Source organism: Antechinus flavipes, chromosome 4 (genome assembly GCF_016432865.1).
Source record: "Antechinus flavipes isolate AdamAnt ecotype Samford, QLD, Australia chromosome 4, AdamAnt_v2, whole genome shotgun sequence".
Classification (NCBI taxonomy): domain Eukaryota; kingdom Metazoa; phylum Chordata; class Mammalia; order Dasyuromorphia; family Dasyuridae; genus Antechinus; species Antechinus flavipes.
The window spans coordinates 183,354,225-183,379,531 of record NC_067401.1 but is presented as its reverse complement, the minus strand read 5'-3'; the positions used below and the strand labels follow the sequence as shown (position 1 = coordinate 183,379,531).

The 25,307-nt window shown below is 35.9% G+C and overlaps 1 protein-coding gene across 3 annotated transcripts in view; it reads right to left on the bottom strand.

Moving 5' to 3' along the window:
* Positions 1-25,307, bottom strand: part of LOC127560829 (calponin homology domain-containing protein DDB_G0272472-like) — a 101,851-nt gene that overhangs the window by 57,465 nt on the left and 19,079 nt on the right. For all 3 annotated transcript variants that reach the window (XM_051995703.1, XM_051995704.1, XM_051995705.1), the window contains 3 exons: positions 18,925-18,955; positions 6,228-6,454; positions 3,183-3,231 (listed from right to left, as the gene is read on the bottom strand). In XM_051995703.1, coding sequence (XP_051851663.1) covers positions 3,183-3,231; positions 6,228-6,454; positions 18,925-18,955 — 307 coding nt within the window. The remainder of the gene's footprint in view (positions 1-3,182; positions 3,232-6,227; positions 6,455-18,924; positions 18,956-25,307) is intronic.

The window sequence follows — 25,307 nt, the reverse complement described above, 5'->3', positions numbered from 1 at the left end:
TAATATAATAAAAATGACAATTCTATTTAAATTAATTTTCATATTTAGTGCCATACCACTCAAACTGCCAAAACTTATTTTATCAAAACAGAAAAAATAATAACTTACGTGAACTGATGCTGAATGAAGTGAGCAGAACTAGAACATAGTACATAGCAACAGCAAGATTATGTGATGCTCACCTATAACAAACTTATTAGCAATATAGTGATTCAAGACAATTCCAATAGACGTGGGATGGAAAATTTCGTCTGCCTCCAGGGAAAGAGGTATGGAGACTGAATGTAAATCAAAGCATACTGTTTTCACTTTTTGTTGTTGTTTTCCTTGTGGTTTTTCCCTTTTGTTTGAAATCTTTCTTTTACAACATGATTAATATGGAAATACGTTTAAACTTATTGTACATGTATAACCTATATTAAATTACTTGCTATCTTGGGGAGGGGTGAGGTAAGGAAAAGAGGGAGAAAAAAAATCTGGGACTCTGGAAAAATAAAAGGCCCAGAATAGCAAAAGAATTGTTGGGGGAAAAAATGCAAAGGAAGGTGGCCTAGCCATATGAGATCTAAAACTGTTATAAAATGGCAGCCATCTGGCATAGCCATACTAGACCTAAAACTGATTATAAACTGGCAGTCATCAAAACCATTTAGTACTGGTTGAAAAATAAGAGTGGTAGATAAGAGGAATAGGTTAGGTACAGAAGATACAAAATAATCAATTGACCATAGCAATCTACTGTGATAAACCCATACTGTTGATAAACATGTTTGATAAACCACTTCAGCTTCTGGGATATGAACTTACAAAATATTGCTGGGAAAAACTGGAAAATAGTATGACAGAAACTAGGTATAGACCAACATCTCTCACCCTATACCAAGATAAGGTGAGAAGGGCGTCTTGATTTTGACATAAAAAATAATTCTATAAGCAAAATAAGAGAGCAAGGAATAGTTTATCTGTCAGATCTCTGGAGAAAGGAGAAATCTGTAACCAAACAAGAAATAGAGTACATTATGAAATGTACAATGGATACAATAAATCAAAAAAATTTTGCACAGACTAAATCAAACTGTGAACACATCCAGCCATTCTGGAGAGCAATTTGGAACTATGCTCAAAAAGTTATCAAACTGTGCATACCCTTTGATCCAGCAGTGTTTCTACTGGGCTTATACCCCAAAGAGATACTAAAGAAGGGAAAGGGACCTGTATGTGCCAAAATGTTTGTGGCAGCCCTGTTTGTAGTGGCTAGAAACTGGAAAATGAATAGATGCCCATCAATTGGAGAATGGTTGAGTAAATTGTGGTATATGAACGTTATGGAATATTATTGTTCTGTAAGGAATGACCAGCAGGATGAATACAGAGAGGACCGGCGAGACTTACATGAACTGATGCTAAGTGAAATGAGCAGAACCAGGAGATCATTATATACCTCAACAACGATACTGTTTGAGGATGTATTCTGATGGAAGTGGATCTCTTCGATAAAGAGAGCTAATTCAGTTTCAGTTGATCAAAGATGGACAGAAGCAGCTACACCCAAAGAAAGGACACTGGGAAATGAATATAAACTGCTTGCATTTTTGTTTTTCTTCCCGGGTTATTTATACCTTCTGAACCCAATTCTCCCTGTGCAACAAGAAAACTGTTCGGTTCTGCACACATATATTGTTATCTAGGATATACTGTAACCTATTTAACATGTATAAGACTGCTTGCCATCTTGGGGAAGGGTTGGAGGGAAGGAGGGGAAAAATTGGAACAGAAGAGAGTGCAAGGGATAATGTTTGTAAAAAATTACCCTGGCATGGGTTCTGTCAATAAAAAGTTATTTAAAAAAAAAAAAAGCAAATAAGTAACACGAAATATTAAAAAAAAAAAAAAAAACTAAATCAAACCAATGCAACTAAAATTGGAAGGGAAGCAGAAACTTGGGAAACAATCTTTATTGCCAGTGTTTCTGATAAAGATCTCATTTCTAAAATGTATAAAGAACTGAGTCAAATTTATAAGAATACTTGTCATTATCCCAACTGATAAATGATCAAAGGATATAAACAAACAATTTTCAGATGAAGAAATCAAAGTTATCTATACTTAGATGAAAATTGTTCTAAATCACTATTGATTAGAGAAATGCAAATGAAAACAACTCTGAGATACCACTACACACCTCTCAGATTGGCAAAGATGACAGGAAAAGATAATGATGTATGTTGAAGAGAATGTGAGAAAACTAGGACACCAATGCATTGTTGGCTAAGTTGTGAAGTGATTCAATCATTCTAGATAGCAATTTGAAATGAGCATCAAAATGATATGCTCAAAGGGGTGTAAAACTGTGCATACCCTTTGATCCAGCAGTGTTTCTACTGGGACTGTATTCCAAAGAGATCATAAAAAGATTAAAGGACCCACATGTGCAAAAATGTTTGTCGTAAGCTCTTTTTGTAATGGCAAGGAATTGGAAATTGAGTGTATGCCCATCAATTGGGGAATGGCTGGATAAGTTCTGGTATCTAAATGTAATGGGACACTATTGTTCTATAAGAAATGATGGGCAGACTAATTTCAGAAAAGCCTGGAAAAGCTTACATGAACTGATGTTGAGTGAAATGAGCTGAACAAAGAATATTGAACATAGTTGCAGCAAGATTATATGATGATCAGCTAGCAATAAAGGATGGCCATACAATTATCCAAGACTGTCCCAATAAACTTGGAGTGGAAAATTCCATCTACATCCAGAAAAAGAACTATGAAGAGTAAATGTGGATCAAAGCATGCTATTTTCACTTTTTTATTGTTTTTTTCCCTTTTATTTGGATCTTTCTTTCACATGACTAATATGGAAATATGTTTAAAATAATTGTCCACCAATATCAGATTGCTTGCTGCCTTGGGGAGAAAAGAGCTGAAGAAGGAAGGGAGAAAAAAATTAGAACTCAAAATCTTACAAAAGTGAATCTTAAATACTATCCATATAATTGAAAAAATAAGATGTATTAAGTTAAAAAAAAAAAAGATAAATAAGCAGATAACGTTTCACTGGAGAAGCATCAGTCTAATGACTCCAAGATGAAAAATTCTGGATTGTCCTCAGAGAAGCCTTTTTACCCATTTGCACTGCAGTGCAATCAAGATTTTGTCAAATAAACCAAAAACACACTTACCTCAAGTTTGGAATAGACCAAAAGGGATCTAGGCTTTGTAATTCATTTCCTGAAAGTACAAGATACAAATGAAACATTATGAAAAATTTCATGAGAAAAAGATTTGTGCTAAGGTGGAAATTTAGAAATACTAATCAAGCTTAGTATGAGGAAAAGGCCATCTAGTCTAACCTTCTCAGTTTACAAATGAAGAAATTAATTGGGGAAGGGATAACAAAATATATAGAAGGCATAGTTCCTATCTGCAAAGACCTTATTATCTATAGTATGGGAAGAAAGTATAAATAAGTGATGAGTCCTTTGGGCAAAGTGCATAATCATTAAAGCTCCAGTTATTTTAGCAGTGGGCCAAGTGAACCATAGAACTATAGATCTAGAGCTTGAAGGGATATTATTGTTCATCTAGTTCAACATACTCAAATTTTATAGAGGAGAAAAGTGAGGACCAGAAAGATGAGGCTGCCTAAGATCACAATTAATAGCAGAAAAAATATTTAAACCTAGGTCCTTTGACAATACAGTGCTTTTCTCTCTATATCATCATGCCTCTTTATCTTGAAAATACTGTCATCCTAAAGGTAATGGGTAACTTCTTTTGAAGTTTGAGATATGTCTTCTGGAGACAAAGTGGTGCAGTTCCAAAAGTAAAGGGGAACTCAAAATCTAGGCAGGAGCAATCTTAGCAATGACACTTTGCCAGGAATGTTGAGTAGGGGGTATTTTGGCTGTGAAAAATATTAATGAATAATAATATTTGATTATGTAAATTGACATTTACATAATACTTTAACTTTCAAAGCATTTGACATATATTAAACTCCTTTGAGCTTCACAGATATCCTAGGAGGTAAATGTTTATTATCTTCATTTTAATGAATTAGAAAACTGAGATATAGAGAGGTTAAATGATTTGCCATAAGTCACACAGTAATTGTCTGAGTTTGGATCTGAACTTACATGGTCCTGAGTTCAAATCCACCACACTCTGAATGCTACACCAGTCTTATTGACTACCCTGGAAGTTTTCTTTCAACTCTGATTCATTCTATAAGAATGAAGAAGAGGAACAAAGCTAATGAAAATCCAAACGCCAAGGACATAATTATGTTGTGTAGAAAATGTTCCTACAATTAAAAAAAAACCTGGCATTTACAGAGCACTTCAAAATTTGTCAAATTCTCTACATATATTTCATTTCTACACTTTCACTTATTTTAAATCTTTCCCTCTCTATGGCCTCCTTCCCAGCTTACTGTAAATATGGTCAATATCTCCTCCATCTTCAAAAACCCTCACTTGATCCTTTTATCTTAATATTTTGTTATCACTTGTGCCCTTTGTGGTTAAAGTCCTTTAAAGGGCCATTAACAGTAAGTACCACTAATTCCTCTCTTCTCTATTTAATTCCTACAATCTTCCAGTTTCACCATTCCAATGAAACTGTCATTTCCAAAGTTACCAATGATCCCTATTTTTGCCAAATTCCCAGTCTTCATTCTTCTTGGCCTCTGACACTGAGGATCACTCTCTAATCCTCAATATTCTTTCTCTCTAGGTTTTTGGAACACCACTTTCACCTGGTTCTCCTACATTTTCTGTCTCCTCTACTGGATTCTAATCCAGGTCAGGTCTACTAACAATAGGTATCCCACAGGGCTTTGTCTGGAGTCCTCTTATTTTCTCTTTCTATACTACTTCACTTGTTAATCTCTTCAATTCCCATGGATTTAATCTTTTTTTTTTTTTAAATCTTTTTTTCTGCCAATTTTCAAATCTATTACCCCTCCCCAATCTTTTTGTTACTCTCCAACCTCACATATCCAACTGCTTTTCAGAATCTAAGATTGGATGTCCAGTGGACAGATAAATATATCAAAAAATGAACTCATTGTCTTTCCTTATAAGCCCTCCTTTAACCAACTAATAGATAAATTCCCAGAGCTGTGTACATGCTTTCCTTTAAATCTATAAACTATGACTGGGAAAAGAAAAGGGACAAAATAACTAAAACTTTTGTTGTTCAGTTATTTTGTGATGTTTTCTTGGCAAAGATACTGGAATGGTTTGCCTTTGCCTTTTACAGATTATTTTACAGATGAAGAAACTGAGGCAAACTGGTTAAGTGACATGCCCAGGTTCACACTTGTAGTAAGTGTCTGAAGCCAAATTTGAACTCTGAAAGATGAGTTTTCTTGACCTAGGCCTGGTATTCTATTCCCTGTACCACCCTAAATACCTTTATAACTACAATAGCAGGCAAAATGGTAGGAATTTGTTCTCTTTGCAGTATTTTGTTTCACAATGCAAAATAATAGAAAGACATGTAATGGATCCAAATAGTCTTCAGCATATTACCAATGATGGCTTTTGCTCACAGGAAAAAAAAAAAATGAGAAGTGAATGGTCTATCTGTGTTCTCTGAGCAAAAATAAACAAACAAACAAACTAACAAAAAAAATCCAAAAATTAGAGAAAGAACTTTAAGTAAATGGAGTAGAACCCCTATTGAAGGGAGAACAAATATAATAATTGGTCAGGATTCAAAGTCATGGACATGTTTCTATCTGCACAATTAAAGGAAGTACTAAAACAATGAGGTTATGCATTCTTTGAAATATTCATATAAAGTTGGCTATGTTTGTATTCTAATCCCCTTAGTAGAGTTTAATCTCCATGAAGGCAAGTACCTTGTAAATTTCTTGTGTAAACTTCATTTATCCTTCATTATCAAACTTAGGCACAAAGAAGCTACTTGGCAAATGTGAATTGAATTAACTGAATTAGATTGAATAAATGTCTTCCAGATGAGGCACAAAGGGGATTTTTTTTTCAGGATGGGAAAATCTGAGCATGTTTGTCAGGAGAGGGGAAAGAGCCATTAGAAAAGAGAAGATTGAAGATTCAGGAGATATACATAGATTTGTTTTGTTTTGTTTTGTTTTAGATGAAGTAGAATAAAAGTGATAGAAAGGAAGAGATAAAAAGGTTAAAATTCAATGAAGAATTCAATTTGAATTTAAGTATATTTTTTAAAAAATCACTTACTTGGGTCTTGGGATTTCAGAGTGGCCTCTTCAGGGATCTGTACTGCTTTATGAAAAACTAGTGGAGTAGATACTTCCTCTGTTTGAGTAGCACAAGTCTCGATTTCCTTCTTAGGTTCTATTTCAGTCACTGGGTCAAAAGTCAGTATCACTGATTCTTCAGAGAGGGTTTTTTCCCCCTCTTCGATGTTATCATTTTCTTTGCTTTTTGTTGTATTATCAAGAGAGCTGTTGGGTAATAAATAGACACACATGTGTGTGCATATTTATGTATGTGTATATTGTAGATAGAAGGAATCTGAGAGAAATGTCTATTATAAAGGAAAGTACCTGAGTGGTGCTTTTGCAGGGGGAGAAGAGGTAGACCCCTGCTTACCACCCTGCCTCTTATCTAGCCATCTTGAAAAAGAAGTTGTAGCAAAGAGCAAGGGCTGAATCAAAATTTAGATCTACCCAATCACTGCACTTTCCTAGCCAGGGGTACTTCTGCCCACTCCCAACTGTCTTAGAGAGAAGAAGCTACAACTGCAGGCTTAGAGCAACTTAAATCCAGACCTCTCTGAAATCAATATTCTCTGAAACATGCCATAGGGATCATGAACTTAAACATTATTTATCTGTCCTATTTGCTATACTAGTCCTGTAATTCACAAGTTTTTATTTCTCATTTTTCTGCTTATTTCTACATTAATCACCAGTCACAAATTTAGGAGATTACCCCTGACCTCCACTTCTTGTTCTCTTATCATTACTCTTCTCAGTCCTATCTTGTATCACACCAACTTATCCTACCTTTTTCTCTATGCATTCTGGAATGCCTGTTCCATAGTGAACAAATTCCTCATCTTCCTGTATCTTTTTTCTCCTCAAATTCCTTTGATCTACCACTGAAACCTTTGTTCTCTGACAACAGTGTATCGCCAGCCAATCATTTTCTTCATCAATGGCCATATATTATCTTGTACCTTCTTCTCACCCCCATCACATTGGCCCTGGAGAGATAGTTAGAATGTTCCTATAGTCCCAATTCCACTTCCAAATATTCTCAAAAACTTCTTGTCCTTTGAAGTTTACTTGATTAAAAATTTTTTCCATCCTTTTTAAGTTATGGTACTTAACATGGTACCTATTCCCTGCCCACCCCCAATAGCTTATGATCTTTCTCTTCTTCCCAATTCCTGCTGTTATATTAAGGGACTTCAACATTTATATACTCTTTCAAACTCCTTAATCTTCCAATTCCTTTAAGGTATATTACCCATTCCTTTACTGTATGGGTCTATCTGGATAATAGTTCATCATTACTCTGATGGATTCCATTTCCTTAATGAGAAACTGACTCTCTATATTACTCTATATTCTCTATATTACTGTACCTCTTATCATAGTATTTCTCCCTATACTTCACTTTTTCTAAACCTATTCTAAGCCTTCATGATGACCTCCAATTTCTCTACACCCTTCAGTATTTTCTCAAACCAAGAAAAAAAAAAAGTCTAGATATACTATTTCAAGAAATCTAAATAGGGGACTTCCGGCCAAATTGGCAGAGAGGAGGCACACGGCTGTATAAGCTCCGCGTTTTTCTCTCAGAATCCATTCCATTACAAGCCTCTGAATTAATGCTTGACTGAAAAAAACCCCACAAATAGTTACCAAGAGAAGACATCCTTGAGATTTGCCAGGAAAGGTCTGTTTTTGCTCAAGGGCGGGGACGGTTTTAGATTGGATGCAGGCTGAGGGCAGCAGCAGCAAGAGCACGGGAGGTAGCTCATAGCCGAGAAGACCAGAGAGGGGGTGGGGTGTGATCTCAGCCGTCTCTGTGGGGAGAGCTTTGCTACAGGGTTGGATACTTTGCCCTGGCAGCAAGTCAGTAGCCCTGCAGAGAAGTTAAAAACACTGGGGGTGAAGAATACAACCCCAAACAGCTGGAGTCTCTTGGGACCTGGCCACCCCTCCCCCACAGCACACTCTCGGAGTCTCAGAGCGCAGGCGCAGCACAGTCCTGCTAGTGCCTCGCTGCTGCCCCCGCAGTCTGTAGAGGAAGCTCGGTAACACTACCCAGCCCCTCCCCCCAAAAAAGCAGACTCCATTTAGGGGTTTTTTCTTTTTTTCTTTTTGCTAGTTTGTCTTTGATTCTTCTCTGACAAAATGAGCAAAAAATTGAAGAGGACTTTAACCCATGACAGCTTCTATACAGATAGAGAGCAGACTCTAAATCCTGAGGAGACTAAAAACAGACTGTCTCCAGGTGAATCCCCAAAGGAGGAGATCATCCGTTCCTCAGCACAGATGAACCTCATAGAAGTGATTAAAAAGGCTCTCACAAGGGAGCTAGAAGAAAAATGGGAAAAGGAGAGGGAGACTTGGCAAGAGAGTCTGGAGAAGTCATCCCACTCATTTAAAGACAGAGTGGATAAAGAAATCAAATCCTTGAAAAATAGGATTAGTGAACTGGAAACAGAAAATAGCTCTCTAAAAAACAAATTTGGCGAAATGGAAAAAAATTCCATAGAACAAAAGAACTCAATTGGACAATTAGAAAAAGATTTTTAAAAAGTGAGTGAAGAAAATACTTCATTGAAAATCAGGTTCAAACAAATGGAATTGAATGACTCGAGGAGACAAGAAGAATCAGTCAAGCAAATCCAAAAAAATCAAACAATGGAAAAGAATGTGAAATACCTTCTGGGGAAAACAACAGACCTGGAAAACAGATCCAGGAGAGACAATCTGAGAATCATTGGACTCCCAGAAAAGCATGATGAAAAAAAGAGCCTGGACACTATTTTCCAGGAAATTATCAAAGAGAACTGCCCAGAAGTCATAGAAACAGAGGGTAAAATAGACATTGAAAGAATTCATCGATCACCTACTGAAAGGGATCCTAAAGTCAAAACACCAAGAAATATAGTGGCCAAATGCCAGAACCCTCAGATGAAGGAAAAAATACTGCAAGCGGCTAGAAAAACCCAATTCAAGTATAGAGGAGCCACAATAAAGATCACCCAGGATCTAGCAGCAACCACATTAAAGGATCGAAGGGCCTGGAATATGATATTCCGAAAGGCTAAGGAACTCGGTATGCAATCAAAAATAACTTACCCAGTCAGAATGAGCATCTTTTTCCAGGGAAGAAGATGGACATTCAACGAAGTAAGCAAATTTCACCTATTTTTGATGAAAAAGCCAGAACTTAACAAAAAGTTTGATCTACAAATAGAGAACTCAAGAGAAATCTAAAAAGGTAAAGATTAATCTTGGGAACTATATTTCTGTTATAAAGATGTATAAAGAATACATGTATACCTTGTTCTAGAAACTAGATGTGGAAAGGGCATTGTACCAGAAAAAGGGTAAAGTTGGGGTAACTACATCTCATGAAGAGGCAAAGGAAACCTATTATATCTGGGAGAAAGAATGGAGGGGGATGAATATAGTGGGTATCTTACTGCCTTCAGAATTGGCTTTAAGAGAAAAATTTTAGACATATTCAATCTATAGTGAAACTTCTCCCACCTCATTGAAAAGTGAGAAGGGAAAAGTGAAAAGGGAAGGAATAAGCTAAGCAGAAGGGAATACGAAACTGGGAGGGAAAGGGGTAAGATGGGGGAGGAACTCTAAGGTGGGGGGAGAGATACTAAAAAGGGAGGGCTGTGAGAAGCAAGTGGTGCTCACAAGCTTAATACTGGGAAGGGGGGTAAGAGGGAAAAAAGGGAGAAAAGCATAAACAGGGGTTAACAAGATGGCAAGTAATACAGAATTGGTCATTTTAACCATAAATGTGAATGGGGTAAACTCCCCCATAAAGAGGAAGTGGTTAGCAGAAAGGATTAAAAGCCAGAATCCTACAATATGTTGTTTACAGGAAACACACCTGAAGCAGGGAGATATATGCAGGTTAAAGGTAAAAGGTTGGAGCAAAACCTACTATGCTTCAGGTCAAGTCAAAAAAGCAGGGGTAGCCAGATCAAGCTAAAGCAAAAATTGATCTAATTAAATAAAAAAGATAAGGAAGGGCACTATATCTTGCTAAAGGGTAGCATGGATAATGAAGTACTATTTATATTAAACATATATGCACCAAGTGGTGTAGCATCTAAATTCTTAAAAGAGAAATTAAGAGAGCTGCAAGAAGAAATAGACAGTAAAACTAATAATAGTGGGAGATCTCAACCTTGCACTCTCAGAATTAGATAAATCAAACCACAAAATAAGAAAGAAGTCAAAGAGGTAAATAGAATACTAGAAAAATTAGATATGATAGATCTCTGGAGAAAATGTAATGGAGACAGAAAGGAGTACACTTTCTTTTCAGCAGTTCATGGAACCTATACAAAAATTGACCATATATTAGGACATGAAAACCTCAAACTCAAATGCAGTAAGGCAGAAATAGTAAATGCATCCTTTTCAGACCACGATGCAATGAAAATTACATTCAACAAAAAGCCAGGGGGAAGTAGAGCAAAAAATAATTGGAAACTAAATAATCTCATACTAAAGAATGATTGGGTGAAACAGCAAATCATAGACATAATTAATAACTTCACCCAAGAAAACGATAATAATGAGACATCATACCAAAATGTATGGGATGCAGCCAAAGCGGTAATAAGGGGAAATTTCATATCTCTAGAGGCCTATTTGTATAAAATAGAGAAAGAGAAGGTCAATGAATTGGGCTTGCAACTAAAAATGCTAGAAAAGGAACAAATTAAAAACCCCCAGTCAAACACTAAACTTAAAATTCTAAAAATAAAAGGAGAGATCAATAAAATTGAAAAACTATTGAATTAATAAAACTAAGACTTGGTTCTATGAAAAAACCAACAAAATAGACAAACCCTTAGTAAATCTGATTTAAAAAAGGAAAGAGGAAAATCAAATTGTTGGTCTTAAAAATGAAAAGGGAGAACTCGCCACTAACGAAGAGGAAATTAGAGTAATAATTAGGAGTTACTTTGCCCAACTTTATGCCAATAAATTCGACAACTTAAATGAAATAGAAGAATACCTCCAAAAATATAGCTTGCCCAAACTAACAGAGGAAGAAGTAAATATCCTAAACAGTCCCATCTCAGAAAAAGAAATAGAACAAACTATCAACCAACTCCCTAAGAAAAAATCCCCAGGACCAGATGGATGTACACGTGAATTCTATCAAACATTTAAAGAACAATTAATTCCAATGCTAAATAAACTATTTGAAAAAATAGGGATTGAAGGAGTCCTACCAAACTCCTTTTATGACACATACATCACCAACAACATCCAACAGCAAGAGATACAAAGAGAAATTCCATTCAAAATAACTGTTGATAGCATAAAATATTTGGGAATCTATCTACCAAAGGAAAGTCAGGAATTATATGAGCAAAATTACAAAAAAAGTTTCCACACAAATAAAGTCAGACTTAAATAATTGGAAAAATATTAAGTGCTCTTGGATAGGCTGAGCGAATATAATAAAGATGACAATACTCCTTAAACTAATCTATTTATTTAGTGCTATACCAATCAGACTTCCAAAAAAATATTTTAATGATCTAGAAAAAATAACAACAAAATTCATATGGAACAATAAAAAGTTGAGAATCTCAAGGGAATTAATGAAAAAAAAAATCAAATGAAGATGGCCTAGCTGTACCCAATCTAAAATTATATTATAAAGCAGTAGTCACCAAAACCATTTGGTATTGGCTAAGAAATAGATTAGTAGATCAGTGGAAAAGGTTAGGTTCACAAGACAGAATGGTCAACTATAGCAATCTAGTGCTTGACAAACCCAAAGATCCTAACTTTTGGGATAAGAATTCATTATTTGATAAAAACTGCTGGGATAACTGGAAATTAGTATGGCAGAAATTAGGCAAGGACCCACACTTAACACCATATACCAAGATAAGATCAAAATGGGTCCATGACCTAGGCATAAAGAACGAGATTATAATTAGAGGAACATAGGATAGTTTATCTCTCAGACTTGTGGAGGAGAAAGAAATTTGTGACCAAAGATGAACTAGAGACCATTACTGATCACAAAATAGAAAATTTTGATTACATCAAATTAAAAAGCCTTTGTACAAACAGAACTGATGCAAACAAGATTAGAAGGGAAGCAACAAACTGGGAAAACATCTTCACAGTTAAAGGTTCTGATAAAGGCCTCATTTCCAAAATAGATAGAGAACTGACTCAAATGTATAAGAAATCAAGCCATTCTCCAATTGATAAATGGTCAAAGGATATGAACAGACAATTTTCAGATGATGAAATTGAAATTATTACCACTCATATGAAAGAATGTTCCAAATCACTATTGATCAGAGAAATGCAAATTAAGACAACTCTGAGATATCACTGCACACCTGTCAGATTGGCTAAGATGACAGGAAAAAATAATGATGAATGTTGGAGGGGATGTGGGAAAACGGGGACACTGATGCATTGTTGGTGGAGTTGTGAACGAATCCAACCATTCTGGAGAGCAATCTGGAATTATGCCCAAAAAGTTATCAAACTGTGCATACCCTTTGATCCAGCAGTGTTTCTACTGGGTTTATACCCCAAAGAGATACTAAAGAAGGGAAAGGGACCTGTATGTGCCAAAATGTTTGTGGCAGCCTTGTTTGTAGTGGCTAGAAACTGGAAATTGAATGGATGCCCATCAATTGGAGAATGGCTGGGTAAATTGTGGTATATGAATGTTATGGAATATTATTTTTCTGTAAGAAATGACCAGCAGGATGAATACAGAGAGGCTTGGAGAGACTTACATGAACTGATGCTGAGTGAAATGAGCAGAATCAGGAGATCATTATACACTTCGACAACGATATTGTATGAGGATGTATTCTGATGGAGGTGGATTTCTTTGACAAAGAGACCTGAGTTTCAATTGATAAATGATGTACAGAAGTAGCTACACCCAAAGAAAACACTGGGAAACGAATGTGAACTATTTGCATTTTTGTTTTTCTTCCCGGGTTATTTATACCTTCTGAATCCAATTCTCCCTGTGCAACAAGAGAACTGTTCGGTTCTGCAAACATATATTGTATCTAGGATATACTGCAACATATCTAACATATATAGGACTGCTTGCCATCTAGGGGAGGGGGTGGAGGGAGGGAAGGGAAAAATCGGATCAGAAGCGAGTGCAAGGGATAATGTAAAAAAATTACCCTGGCATGGATTCTGTCAATATAATGTTATTATAAAATAAAATAAAATAAAGAATTAAAAAACAAAAAAATCTAAATAGGTATTGAGGAACCCAAATTATCGCTCTTTGCAGATGATATGATGGTATACTTACAGAAGCCCAGAGAATCTACTATAAAGCTATTAGAAATAATCTACAATTTTAGCAAAGTTGCAGGATTCAAAATAAATCCACATAAATCCTCAGCATTTTTACACATCACTAACAAAATTCAACAGCAAGAGATACAAAGAGAAATTCCACTTAAAATAACTGTCGATAGTATAAAATATTTGAGAATCTATCTGCCAAGGGAAAGTCAGGAACTATATGAGCAAAACTGCAGAACACTTTCCACACAAATAAAGTCAGATCTAAACAATTGGAAAAATATTAAGTGCTCTTGGATAGGTCGAGGGAATATAACAAGATGACAATACTCCCTAACCTAATTTATTTAATGCTATATCAATCAGACTCCCAAGAAACTATTTTAATGACCTAGAAAAAATTACTACAATATTCATCTGGAAGAACAAAAGGTCAAGAATTTCAAGGGAATTAATGAAAAAAAAATCAAATGAAGATGGCCTACCTGTATCTGATCTAAAACTATATTTTAAAGCAGTAGTCACCAAACCATTTGGCATTGGCTAAGAAATAGTCTAGTTGATCAGTGGAATAGGTTAGATTTACAGGACAAAATAGTCAATAACTATAGCAATCTAGTGTTTGATAAACCCAAAGATCCCAGCTTTTAGAATAAGAATTCACTATTTGACAAAAACTGCTGGGAAAACTGGAAATTAGTATGGCAGAAATTAGGCATTGACCTACAGTTAACACTGCATACCAAGATAAGGTCAAAAAGGGATCATGATCTAGACTTAAAGAATGAGATTATAAATAAGTTAGAAGAACATAGGATAGTTTACCTCTCAGATTTGTGGAAGAAGAAAGAATTTGTGCCCAAAGAAGAACTAAAGATAATTATTGATCACAAAATAAAAAAATTTGATTATATTACGTTAAAAAGATTTTGTACAAACAAAATCAATGTAGACAAAATTAGAAGGAAAGCAATAAACTGGGGAAACGTTTTTACATTCTGATAAAGTTCTGATAAAGGCTTCATTTTCAAAATATAGAGAGAATTGACTCAAATTTATAAGAAATCAAGCTATTGTCCAATTCATAAGTGGTCAAAGGATATGAAGAAATTGAAACTATTTCTATTCATATGAAAAGAAGCTCCAAACCATTATTGATCAGAGAAATGCAAATTAAGACAACTCTGAGATACCACTACACACCTCTCAGATTAGCTAAGATGACAGGAAAAGATAATGACGAATGTTGGAAGGGATGTGGGAAAATTGGGACACTGATACATTGTTGGTGGAAGTGTGATCAGATCCAACCATTCTGGAGAGCAGTTTGGAACTATGCTCAAAAAAGTTATCAAATTGCACATATCTTTTGATCCAGCAGTGTTATTACTGGGTTTTTATCCCAAAGAGATCTTAAAAGGGCCCACATGTGCAAAAATGTTTGTGATAGTGCTCTTTGTAGTGGCAAGAAACTGGAAACTGAGTGTATGCCCATCAATTGGAGAATGGCTGAATAAATTATGGTATATGAAAACTATTGTTCTGTAAGAAAGGACCAGCAGGATGATTTCAGAGAGTCTTGGAGAAACCCACATGAACTGATGCTAAGTGAAATGAGCAGAACCAGGAGATTATTACACACAGCAATAACAAGACTATATGACAATCAATTCTGATGGACATGGCTCTCTTCAACATTTAGATGATTCAAACCAGTTCCACTTGTTCAGTGATGAAGAGAGCCATCTCTACCCAGAGAGAGAACCATGGGAACAGAGTGTGGAATACAACATCACATTCTCACTCTTTCTGTTGTTATTTGCTTGCATTTTGTTTTCTTTCTTGGTTTTTCTTTTTCTTCCTTCTTGATCTGATTTTTCTTGTGCAGCAAGATAATATGTATACATATATTGGATTTAACATGTATTTCAACATATTTAATATATATTGGACTACTTGCCAGCTAGGGAAGGGGATGGGGGGAAGGAGGGGAAAATTTGGAATAAAAGGTTTTGCAAAGGTCAATGTTAGAAAAATTACCCATGCATATGGCTTTGCAAATAAAAAACTTTAATAAAAATAAAAGAAAAGAAAGAAAGAAATCTGCCTTTAGAATCAGAGAGCAAAGTAAAAACAGAAGGGATCAGCTAGTGATCCTCTGAAACAAACCCAGGTAAAAATTCCCATTAATATCTTAGCCAAACTACTTCCTAAGTCAAAGAAAAAAAAGACTAAAAGTAATGAGAAAGAAAGAATTAAAGTACCAATGAGCCATGATCAGAATCATACATGATTTAGCACCTACTCCTATAAAGAAACAAAAATCTTGGAATACAATGTTATAGAAAGGAAAAGATACAGGCTAAGATATATAGCTAAGATTAATTTACCAGAAAAACTAAGTATAAAACTACAGGGAGGTGGGAGAAGGAGAATAAACGACTTCCAAATATTCCTCATAAAGAGTCTAGAAAACTTATATAGAAACTTTGAAGTTCAAATACAAATGTTAAGTGAAACATAAAAAAGATAAACAGGAAAGAATGATGATATCTAAACAAGGATAAACGGTTTACATTTAAATGTGGGGAAATAATGCACGTCCTCTTTCTGAATCTTATTATTATCAAGGGTCATAGACGAAGTCCAATTAGACAAGGTCTGGTAGTAATTTGATAAATCTTGATCTTAAGAGAAAAATGGAAAGAGGGAGAAGAGGAATACACAAGAGTAGGAGAAAAGGGAAAGGAAAATTAAGGAATACTGTCTCACATATGTCATTAAAATGTGCAAGCATATATCTGCACAAACAAGGAAGAGGTAGGGGAAGAGCAGCTGACATGAAATTCTCTCATATGAACTGGTTAAAGGATAGAAGAATATGTACCTACACATGGAGTTGGGTGCAGAAATACATTTCATTCAACAAAGAAATAGGAGGGACAAGAAAGAAAGGTGAAGAGACCATTAAAAGGAAAGTAGATTAAGGAAGGAGTTAGTCCTGGACAAAACAAACTTATTAATGTCATACAAAAATATTTGTAGTGTTTTTTGAGATGGCAAAGAATGAGAATCTAAGGGGGGTACCCATTATTTGAGGAATAAATATATAAACAAATATATAAATATACTTATATATAAATGTTTTGAGACATATCATGCTAGAAAAAAGAATGAATAAGATATTAGAGAAATCTGAAAAAAAATTATGTAAAATGATGCAGAGGGAAGTGAATAGAACTAAAAGAATAATTGATAGTGACAGCTATAAAGCAATGATTAAAATTCAAAAAAGAATTAGCAACTTTGATCAGGGAAATGATCAGTGGAACAATGATAAGATTTGTTCCCCTCTTCCTAAAAGAGAGAGGAAGGACTCAGAAGCCAGAAAGAACCATATTTTTTTGAATTTGTACAATTTGGGAATTTGCTTTGCTTGACTATACATATTTCTAAAAGGGATTTTAAAAAAATTTTTCTTTTAATCTCAATTTGAGGGGAAAATGGACATTTGCCTTGGGAGGAAGATAAGGCAGATTTTTGCTAATTGAAAATAAAATATAACTTAAAATAAAAGAAAAATGAAACTTTGAGGGAGTTCATATTACTAGAAAAATCTGCAAATGTAAGTGTATAATGCCATGGTAGATGGTCAAGCCCAGTGATCCTTACATTTTATCAGCAGGTTGGATGATATTATTAGGTGTCTATAAGACTTAGAAGGCCTGAGAGACATTTGGAGACAGTTGGTGAAGACTGATGATCCCTCTTTTAGAAAAAGGAATAGACTTGATAACTCCAAGTATTGTGAGTAAATAAGCAGTCTGGATGGATTCTGGGGAAACTATGGCTGGAGGTGGGAAGTGAACAACAGAAGATGAGTGAACAACAGAAAGCAAGAGGCAGGAGATTTCCAGTGATTGCTGGTACTCCAGCTGCCTGGCCATCCCAGATGAGTTCTGTGTGATTCCAGAACTATGGAAGTGGGACATTAAGGGTATGGTAGTGCTTTGAATATTTGAAAGAAGGAAGATTTTGAACGAAAAGGTAATAAATTTAGTTTTAGACAAAGTTGAATTTGAGATGTCTTTAGGATATCTAACTTTGAAATGTCAAATAGATAATTATGCAACCAAAGTTCAGGGACCAAATTGGAGCTGGTTATTTGGATTTATCTGGTAGTCATCTGCACAAAGACCTGTGGTAGGTGATGAATGGCAGACAAATAGAAATTTTTGTAGCAGATAATAGGGAGACATCAAAGGTTTTGAATGGAGGGATATGTTCAGATCTATGCATAAGGGAAATCTCTAACACTGATGTGAAGAATGAATTAGAAGGGAAAAAGAATGGATAAAGAAAGGCTATACTAACTATATCCTGCCCATGTGTTAAAAGCTTACTTTTTTTTTTCCTATCTTTAATTGTTGTGGGTATTTAGAGATCAATAGACCGCCCCAAAGACTAATACCTAATTGAACTTCCTGAATGAACAAATGAAAAACCATTTATTAAGTTTTTATTAAGTGCTAGATAGAGATAGGAAGACAAAAATAATAAAGTCCTTTTATTGAAGGAGCTTACATTCTACTGTTGTAAAGCTTTCCCAGGCCCTGAGAGGTTAAACAACTAGCTTATGACTTTATAACATGAATAGGCAACACTTGAATAAGGTCTTCATTACTTCATAATTGGTTCTCTATCTATTAGTAAATAATAGCTAACATAATGTAGTGCTTACTGTGTGTCAGACACTGCTAAGCACTTTATAAATATTATTTCATTTGATCCCCATAACCATCCTGGAAGGGAAGTGCTTTTATAGTATTTTATAGATAGTTACCTTGTCCAAGGACACAAAGGTATTGTGAGGCTTGATCTGAATTTAGGTTTTCCTGAATCCAGCCCAAACACTCTATTCACTGTGTCACCTTGTTGCTCCTACTACTCAATATTGCCTCTATATATAGATGGAATGATTAAAGTAATTCATGAAATTACAAAATTTGATTAAAATCATGCCAATTATCAGAAACTCTGAAAAGTAAAATGAGTAACTTTATGTTAAACAGGGGAATAATCTCCTATTGCAGAGAAATAATTTCATATTCTGGGATTTCATTGTTATAGAGAATTCCTGGAATTGGAAACCCCTCTCCCAATACAAATGGATAACTTTTCATCAGATTATATAATCTTTTAGAGTTACCCTAAACATTGAGAGACTAAGTGATTTGTTCAGTATCCCACAACCAGTATATGTGAGAAGTAGTTCTTGAATCCAGATCTTTTTAACTTTGAGACTAGTATTCTATCTATATGATTGCCTCACTTCAAATTCATAGGTCTACCTTTTATGTGTACCCTCTTGACTTTCTTACCTTGCTGCAGTCTGAAGTGTATCACCACTCCCTGGAAAAAAGAAAAGAACAGTCACTTTGAGTCCCCATTATCAGGAATATCTGCCTACTTAAGAAGTGACTATTTCTCTGGGTAGAAGGATTATCTTTCTTCTTGATAGTGAGGCATTTTGTCAGGAGAAGCCTTAAGTGGGATGGAAAATTATAATGTTATTTTTTAAAATGTATTAATTTCTTTTTACATTTTAAGTTTCAAACTGTCTCCCTCCTTTCCCAACCTATACTAGAAAAGGTCACCATTTCTCTTTCCTCTCTCTCTCTCTCTCTCTCTCTCTCTCTCTCTCTCACACACACACACACACACACCCTTTATAAATGCATACACACACATATAATATATATATGTATATATATATATATATATACATATATATATGTATATATATATATATAGTAAGTGTATACATAACCATACTGTACATACTTTTATTTATTAATTCTTTCTCTGGAGATGAATAACATCTTTCTTCATGGATCCTTGTAGTTGATTTAAGAATTTATAATACTCTGAATTACTCAATATTCACAGTTGTTCTTAGATCAATATTTTTATTACTGTATACAACATTCTCTTGGTTCTACTCAATTCATTCTTAATGATTTTGTGAAAGTTTTTCCATGTTTTTCTAAAAGAAACTAGCTCATCACAATAATAATATTCTATCACAATCATATACCACAAATTAGCCATTCCCCAATTGAAGGACATCCCCTCAGTTTCCAGGTCTTTGTCACCATAAAGAGAGTTGCTACAAATATTTTAGAACATATATGTTCTTTTCCTTTTACCCTAACCAATCAGCTTGGATAACTGATCTAATAGTGATTAGGCCAAAAATGATTATTGCTGGGTCAAAAATTCTTTGGCCACAATTCCAGATTGCTCTACAGAAAATGGTAATGTTTTGAATACAGATGCAAGTCTAGAAGTTAGTAGCATTATGACTAAGATGCTTCAGAGAGTCTGGAACTTCCCAGTTATTTTATCTAAGAATTTTGAAAAGGCTCGGAAGATTAAAAATTCTAATCTGAGACAATGTAGGATTTCCTGAACCATGAAAACTCTCCCACCACAGATATGCCAAAGAAGGTAGAAAAGCAAATGGCAGGAGCCCAGCTAACAAAAGTCAGTAGTAAAATCAGGGTCTCACAATTCAAGAATGTAGAAGATGGAGACTACTCCAATACAGAGTCCCAAATCAAGACTTGAAATTGAAGATATGAGCAGATAGAAGATACTGAATTCTGTGAACAGACAGTGAATTCTATGAAGAATATTAGTTTATGAAACACTCAAGAAGGTAGACATAGAAGGAGAGAATTCTACAACCAAAAATAGAGCCTCAGAGAAATAAAAATGCCTTAGTCACTGTTGTAAAGGGCTGAAACTCTGAAATGTGTACTTGAATCACAACTGAGAACTTAAGGCTAATTATCTATTTGATGTGAGACAATTACTCTATTAGTGTTTTAGATAACTCTTCTCACTATTTGGTGCTTACTCAATGTTTGATGTTAAGATAATCATAGGCAAGGATTAGAAGGTGGGGTTGAGACAAGCCAGAGTTGGCAGGACTAGGAGCAGAGGGGTTGATGACTTTGGACTCGAGAATCCAGGAGCCTCCTGGCAGTTTGTCTGTCTCCTTCAATTCTCCCCTTAAAGACCAAGGACTTTTGCTTATCCTGACTCTGGCTGACACTGAGGCCTCCAGGGAGCTAGCCTTGACTACACATTTTGGTGCCCAACATGTGAACCAAAGATTCTAATAATTTCACTGAACAAGTCCCTGGGACCAGGAAATAGGGTAATTATTTTAATAGACAAACAGGGAACTTACTTTGTTAAGAGATAAACTAATAACTCTACATTTTCTAGCTGAAATGGGGCAGATATTAGGAAAAGATAATCCCCCACACCCTGAGGGAGACCTGCAGGAAGCATACTCAGACTAATAAAGAGGCAAGGTTTGCTTTTAACTTGGGAGCAGATTGATGGACTCTTGGATACATTAGAATGCATGTCCCCTTGGTTCTTCAAGGAAGAAGAAATAGAGGCAGATAATTGGAAACTAGTAGATCAACTATGTGAATACTACAATGATAAAGGTCCTGAATTCAATTTCTAAGGAAACATTCTATATGTACAATTTAATACAATTGGACTTAAAGAATCCTGCAAGTTCTAGAAAAAAGAAAAGTTTTTAGAACATCCAGATGAGGAATTGTGAGAAGAAAGAGGAAGAGAAAGGACAGATTAATGGAAATATCACCAGAGGGCATGGGGAGTTAAGTGAACTTCTTGAAGGGCCTAGTGATTCTCACTCTCAACAGTCCAACTTCAACTCTGCCTACACTGGAGCAGGCTATTGACCCTTCCCTATCAACTTCACCTTCTTGGGTAGAGGGAGAAGGAGGAATGGGAAAGGCAGTGATATCACTACCATCTTCCCCATCGCCCCCCTCCCCCCCCCCCCCCCCAGCAATCACTCCCCCTTATGACTCAATTACAAAAAGCAGTACTTAAAGCCAGAGAGGAAGGGCATAATACACATGATTTGAGAATAGAAATGTATCCTGTGATTGAACAGTTTAACTCTTCAGGTCAAGAAAGGAGAAGATACACTCCTCCTTTAGATCTAGAAATAATCAAAGACCTGAAAAAGGCTTGCACTCTTTATGGGGCTACATCATCTTATGTTAAGATGTTATTACAGAATTTGGCTTACGAAATTTTAATCCCTACTGACTGGAAATTTATAGCAAGGACATGCTTAGAACCTGGACAAAACTTGTTGTGGCTTTCTGAATATAGTGAACTATGTAGGATACAAGCCCAACGAAATAGGCAAACTGGAGTTAATCCTCCAATCACCTGTGACCACCTAACAGGTGTAGATTCTTATGCAGACACTTCAGCACAGATTAATTACCCCATAGTAGCATATGAGCAAATTGCTGCTGCTGCTATCAAAGCATGGGGCTTTATCCCAGGTAAACAGCACAGAAGAGAGGCCTTCACAAAAGTAGCACAAGGGCCAAATGAACCCTTTGCTGATTTTGTGGGACAAATGCAGACAGGTGTCATACAAACTATTGGTGAAAATGCAGCAACAGAAATTATGATAAGGCAACTTGCTAAAGAAAATACTAAAGAGTTTTGTAAAAGAATTATACTAGGACTACACAAAGATGCTCCCTTAGAGGAGATCATAAGATGCTGTGCCAGAGTAGGCACAAATACCTTTTATAGCCAGGCTATGATACAGACTTCCTAAGATCTGAACATGGAAAGACAGGGTCCCTTTTGGCAAGGGACTTCCAGAGAGACTCATCAATGCTTTCAGTGTGGTAAAGAAGGGCATCTGAAAGCTCAATTTAGGCATAGAGACAGAGTAAGAAAATGGTGGGAGAACAAGACCCAAAACCCCATGTCCAAAATGCAACAGAGGCTTCCATCAAAATGTAGACTGATTCAGGGAAACGGGATGAGGGGACCCCTCAAGGGCCCCCCAGGGCCCAAAACAAAAATATTTGGGGCATGATGGCAGCTGATGCTACACGCAGAGAGTCTTTAGAAGTTCAGTACTCAGACATGACCAATCAGCCAAGAAGCAACCTGATGGGAGAAAAGGATTACATTTGGGGAGAACAGAGTTGTATGCTGCTGGGACTACTGAGATACCCCCTAGAAAGGTGAAATCTGTTCTTCTTTAGCCTATGGATCCCTTGCCTCCAGGCACAGTAGGCTTGACCATTTCACCTCCTGAGAGTACTTACAAAACAGTGTTCATCCACACACTTATGTGGGAAACTGGGGAATATGTAGATAATATCCCAGTCACTAATACAGGTAGACAATGCCTAACTTATCAACCAGGAGAAGTAGTAGCATCAGGTTTACTGATACAAATTCCTAATAGGCAATCTAGTGATAGTTGCCTAGATTCTGACTCCAAGCAACAAAATTCAGGAATATTCTGGACTGCAGCAGTTACAGCTGATGACCCTATGCTCACTATCTATATAAATGGCCTACCATTAGAAGGACTGGTAGACACAGGTACAATTCATACAGTCATTAGAGGTGCCAACTGACCCAGTCACGGGCCAAAGATTAAGGCAGACACCTATATGTCTGGTGTAGGAGGATCAATAGCAGCTAAAGTTAGTGCTATCCCTTTGAGAAGGACATTTGAAGGAGAAACAGAGTTTTTACTCCTTTTATAGTTGAAAACATCCCCATCAATCTGTGGGGAAGAGACATTTTGCAACAATTAGAATTACACATGAGTACTTTGGTTTTTTATGCAGGGCTGCTATTGAAGGCCTGCCCATCACTTTTACCTCTTCCTATTCAATGGAAAACTGATAAACCAGTGTGGATAGAACATCGACCCTTAGCTAACAATAAAATTCAGGCCTTATTAGCTATAATACAGGAGCAACTTGACCAAAGACACTTAAAACTTTCTCTAAGTCCTTGGAATTCCCCTGTATTTGTTGTAAGAAAGAAATATGGGAAATGGAGGATATGTTGACTGAAAAGTAAATGAACAGATGGAAACTATGGGAACTCTTCAGCCTGGACTTTCATATCTCCTGCTCAATTGCCTGGAGAATGACCTCTTTGGGTTATAGACATTAAGAATTGTTTCTATTCTATCCCTCTAGATAAGGACGATATGAAAAGATTTGCCTTTTCAATGCCCAGTGTTAGCTGAGCCTTATAAAATATATAAATGGACAGTTTTGCCACAGGGAAAAATAACCCTACTATGTGTCAAATGTATATTGCTGCTGCTCTTACTCCAGTAAGAAAAGCATTTCCAAAAGTTATGTTATTACATTACTGGATGATATATTGGGGTGCACCTAAGGAACAAAATGTTAGAAGCATGTCTACAAAAGACCATAGAAACACTAAGGAACTACAAATTACGTATAGCTCCAGAAAAAATTCAAAGACATGCTCCTTTTCAATATTTAGGATATAAAGTATACCCTAAGGTGCTTACAGTACAAAAACTTTCCTTAAGAACAGAGAAGAACACCTTAAATGACTTTCAGAAATTGATAGATATCCAATGGATGCATCCAGTGTTAGGCTTGACTGCCTATCAATTGCAACCATTATATGACATTTTAAGAGTAGACAGTACTTTAAACTCACCACAGCAGCTTACAAAAGAAGCTCAAGAGGCTCTGAGAGAAGTTGAACTGGCTTTATCCAATGTGGTTGAAAGAGTTACTCAGAAACCCTTGGAAATCTCAGTTTTTGCTACAAAAGAGGCATTCACAGCAGTCCTTCATCAAAGACACAGTACGGAAGAGAGGGTGAATCTCCCAGTGCAATCAGAACAAAGCCTTACTCCTTACCCAGTTCTTGTGGCTAAAATTTTATTAAAGGCCATTAAGTGAGCAGTACAATTATCTGGGATAAGACTTGATGAGATATACACCTTTTATATTAATGCACAAATTAATGTATATTGTGAAAACATCCCAGAGTGGCAAATTTTATTGGCCATGGCTCCAAATTTTACACACGAGTCTCCATTAAAGATAACCAGACTGTTACATAATTGGCGAAGGATTCTTGAAGAAAAGGTTTCTAAAGTTCCTTTTAAAGGACTATCTTTATAGATGCATCCAAACATAATATTTGTGCTGTATACTCTCATGACTAAATTATAAAGAGAGTCAGAACTCCTTTTCAGTCCACTCAGCAGAATGAATTGTATGCAATCATTATAGCTCTTATTATCCAGGAGATATATCTATTCAGCCTATTCAGTAGGTGTGATACAAAGAATTGCAACAGTCCAAATAAAATTTGTAGCTTCCAATATATATCAGAGCTCTTAAAGAAACTTCAAGAGCTAGTAAGAAAAGTATCCAGATAAGATTTATATCTTGCATGTCCACTCTCATAGTGGACTTCCAGGTCCTATTTTTGATGGTAATTCAAAGGTAGATAGCCTTCTAACCATGTTGGCCATTATTCCTTTATTTCAGGAAGCCCAAGAATCTCATTCAAAATATCATTAGGCTGCTCAAGTTTTATATTTACAATTTGGAATAATAAGAGAGGAAGCTAGGAACACAGTAAAAACCTGTACAGCTTGCCTTCCTTTCCATGCTCCTATGCTCCCTTCAGGGAAGAACTCTCATGGTTTGAGACCCAATGAAATTTGGCAAATGGATGTGACCCATTATCTTTTGGTCATTTTCTGTGTTTTATCCATGTTATAATAGACATCTTTTCAGGATTCACTGGTATTCAGTAGCAAAAGAGACAGCCCATATGGTCACTGAATTCCTTATCCAATCTTTTGCAATTATGG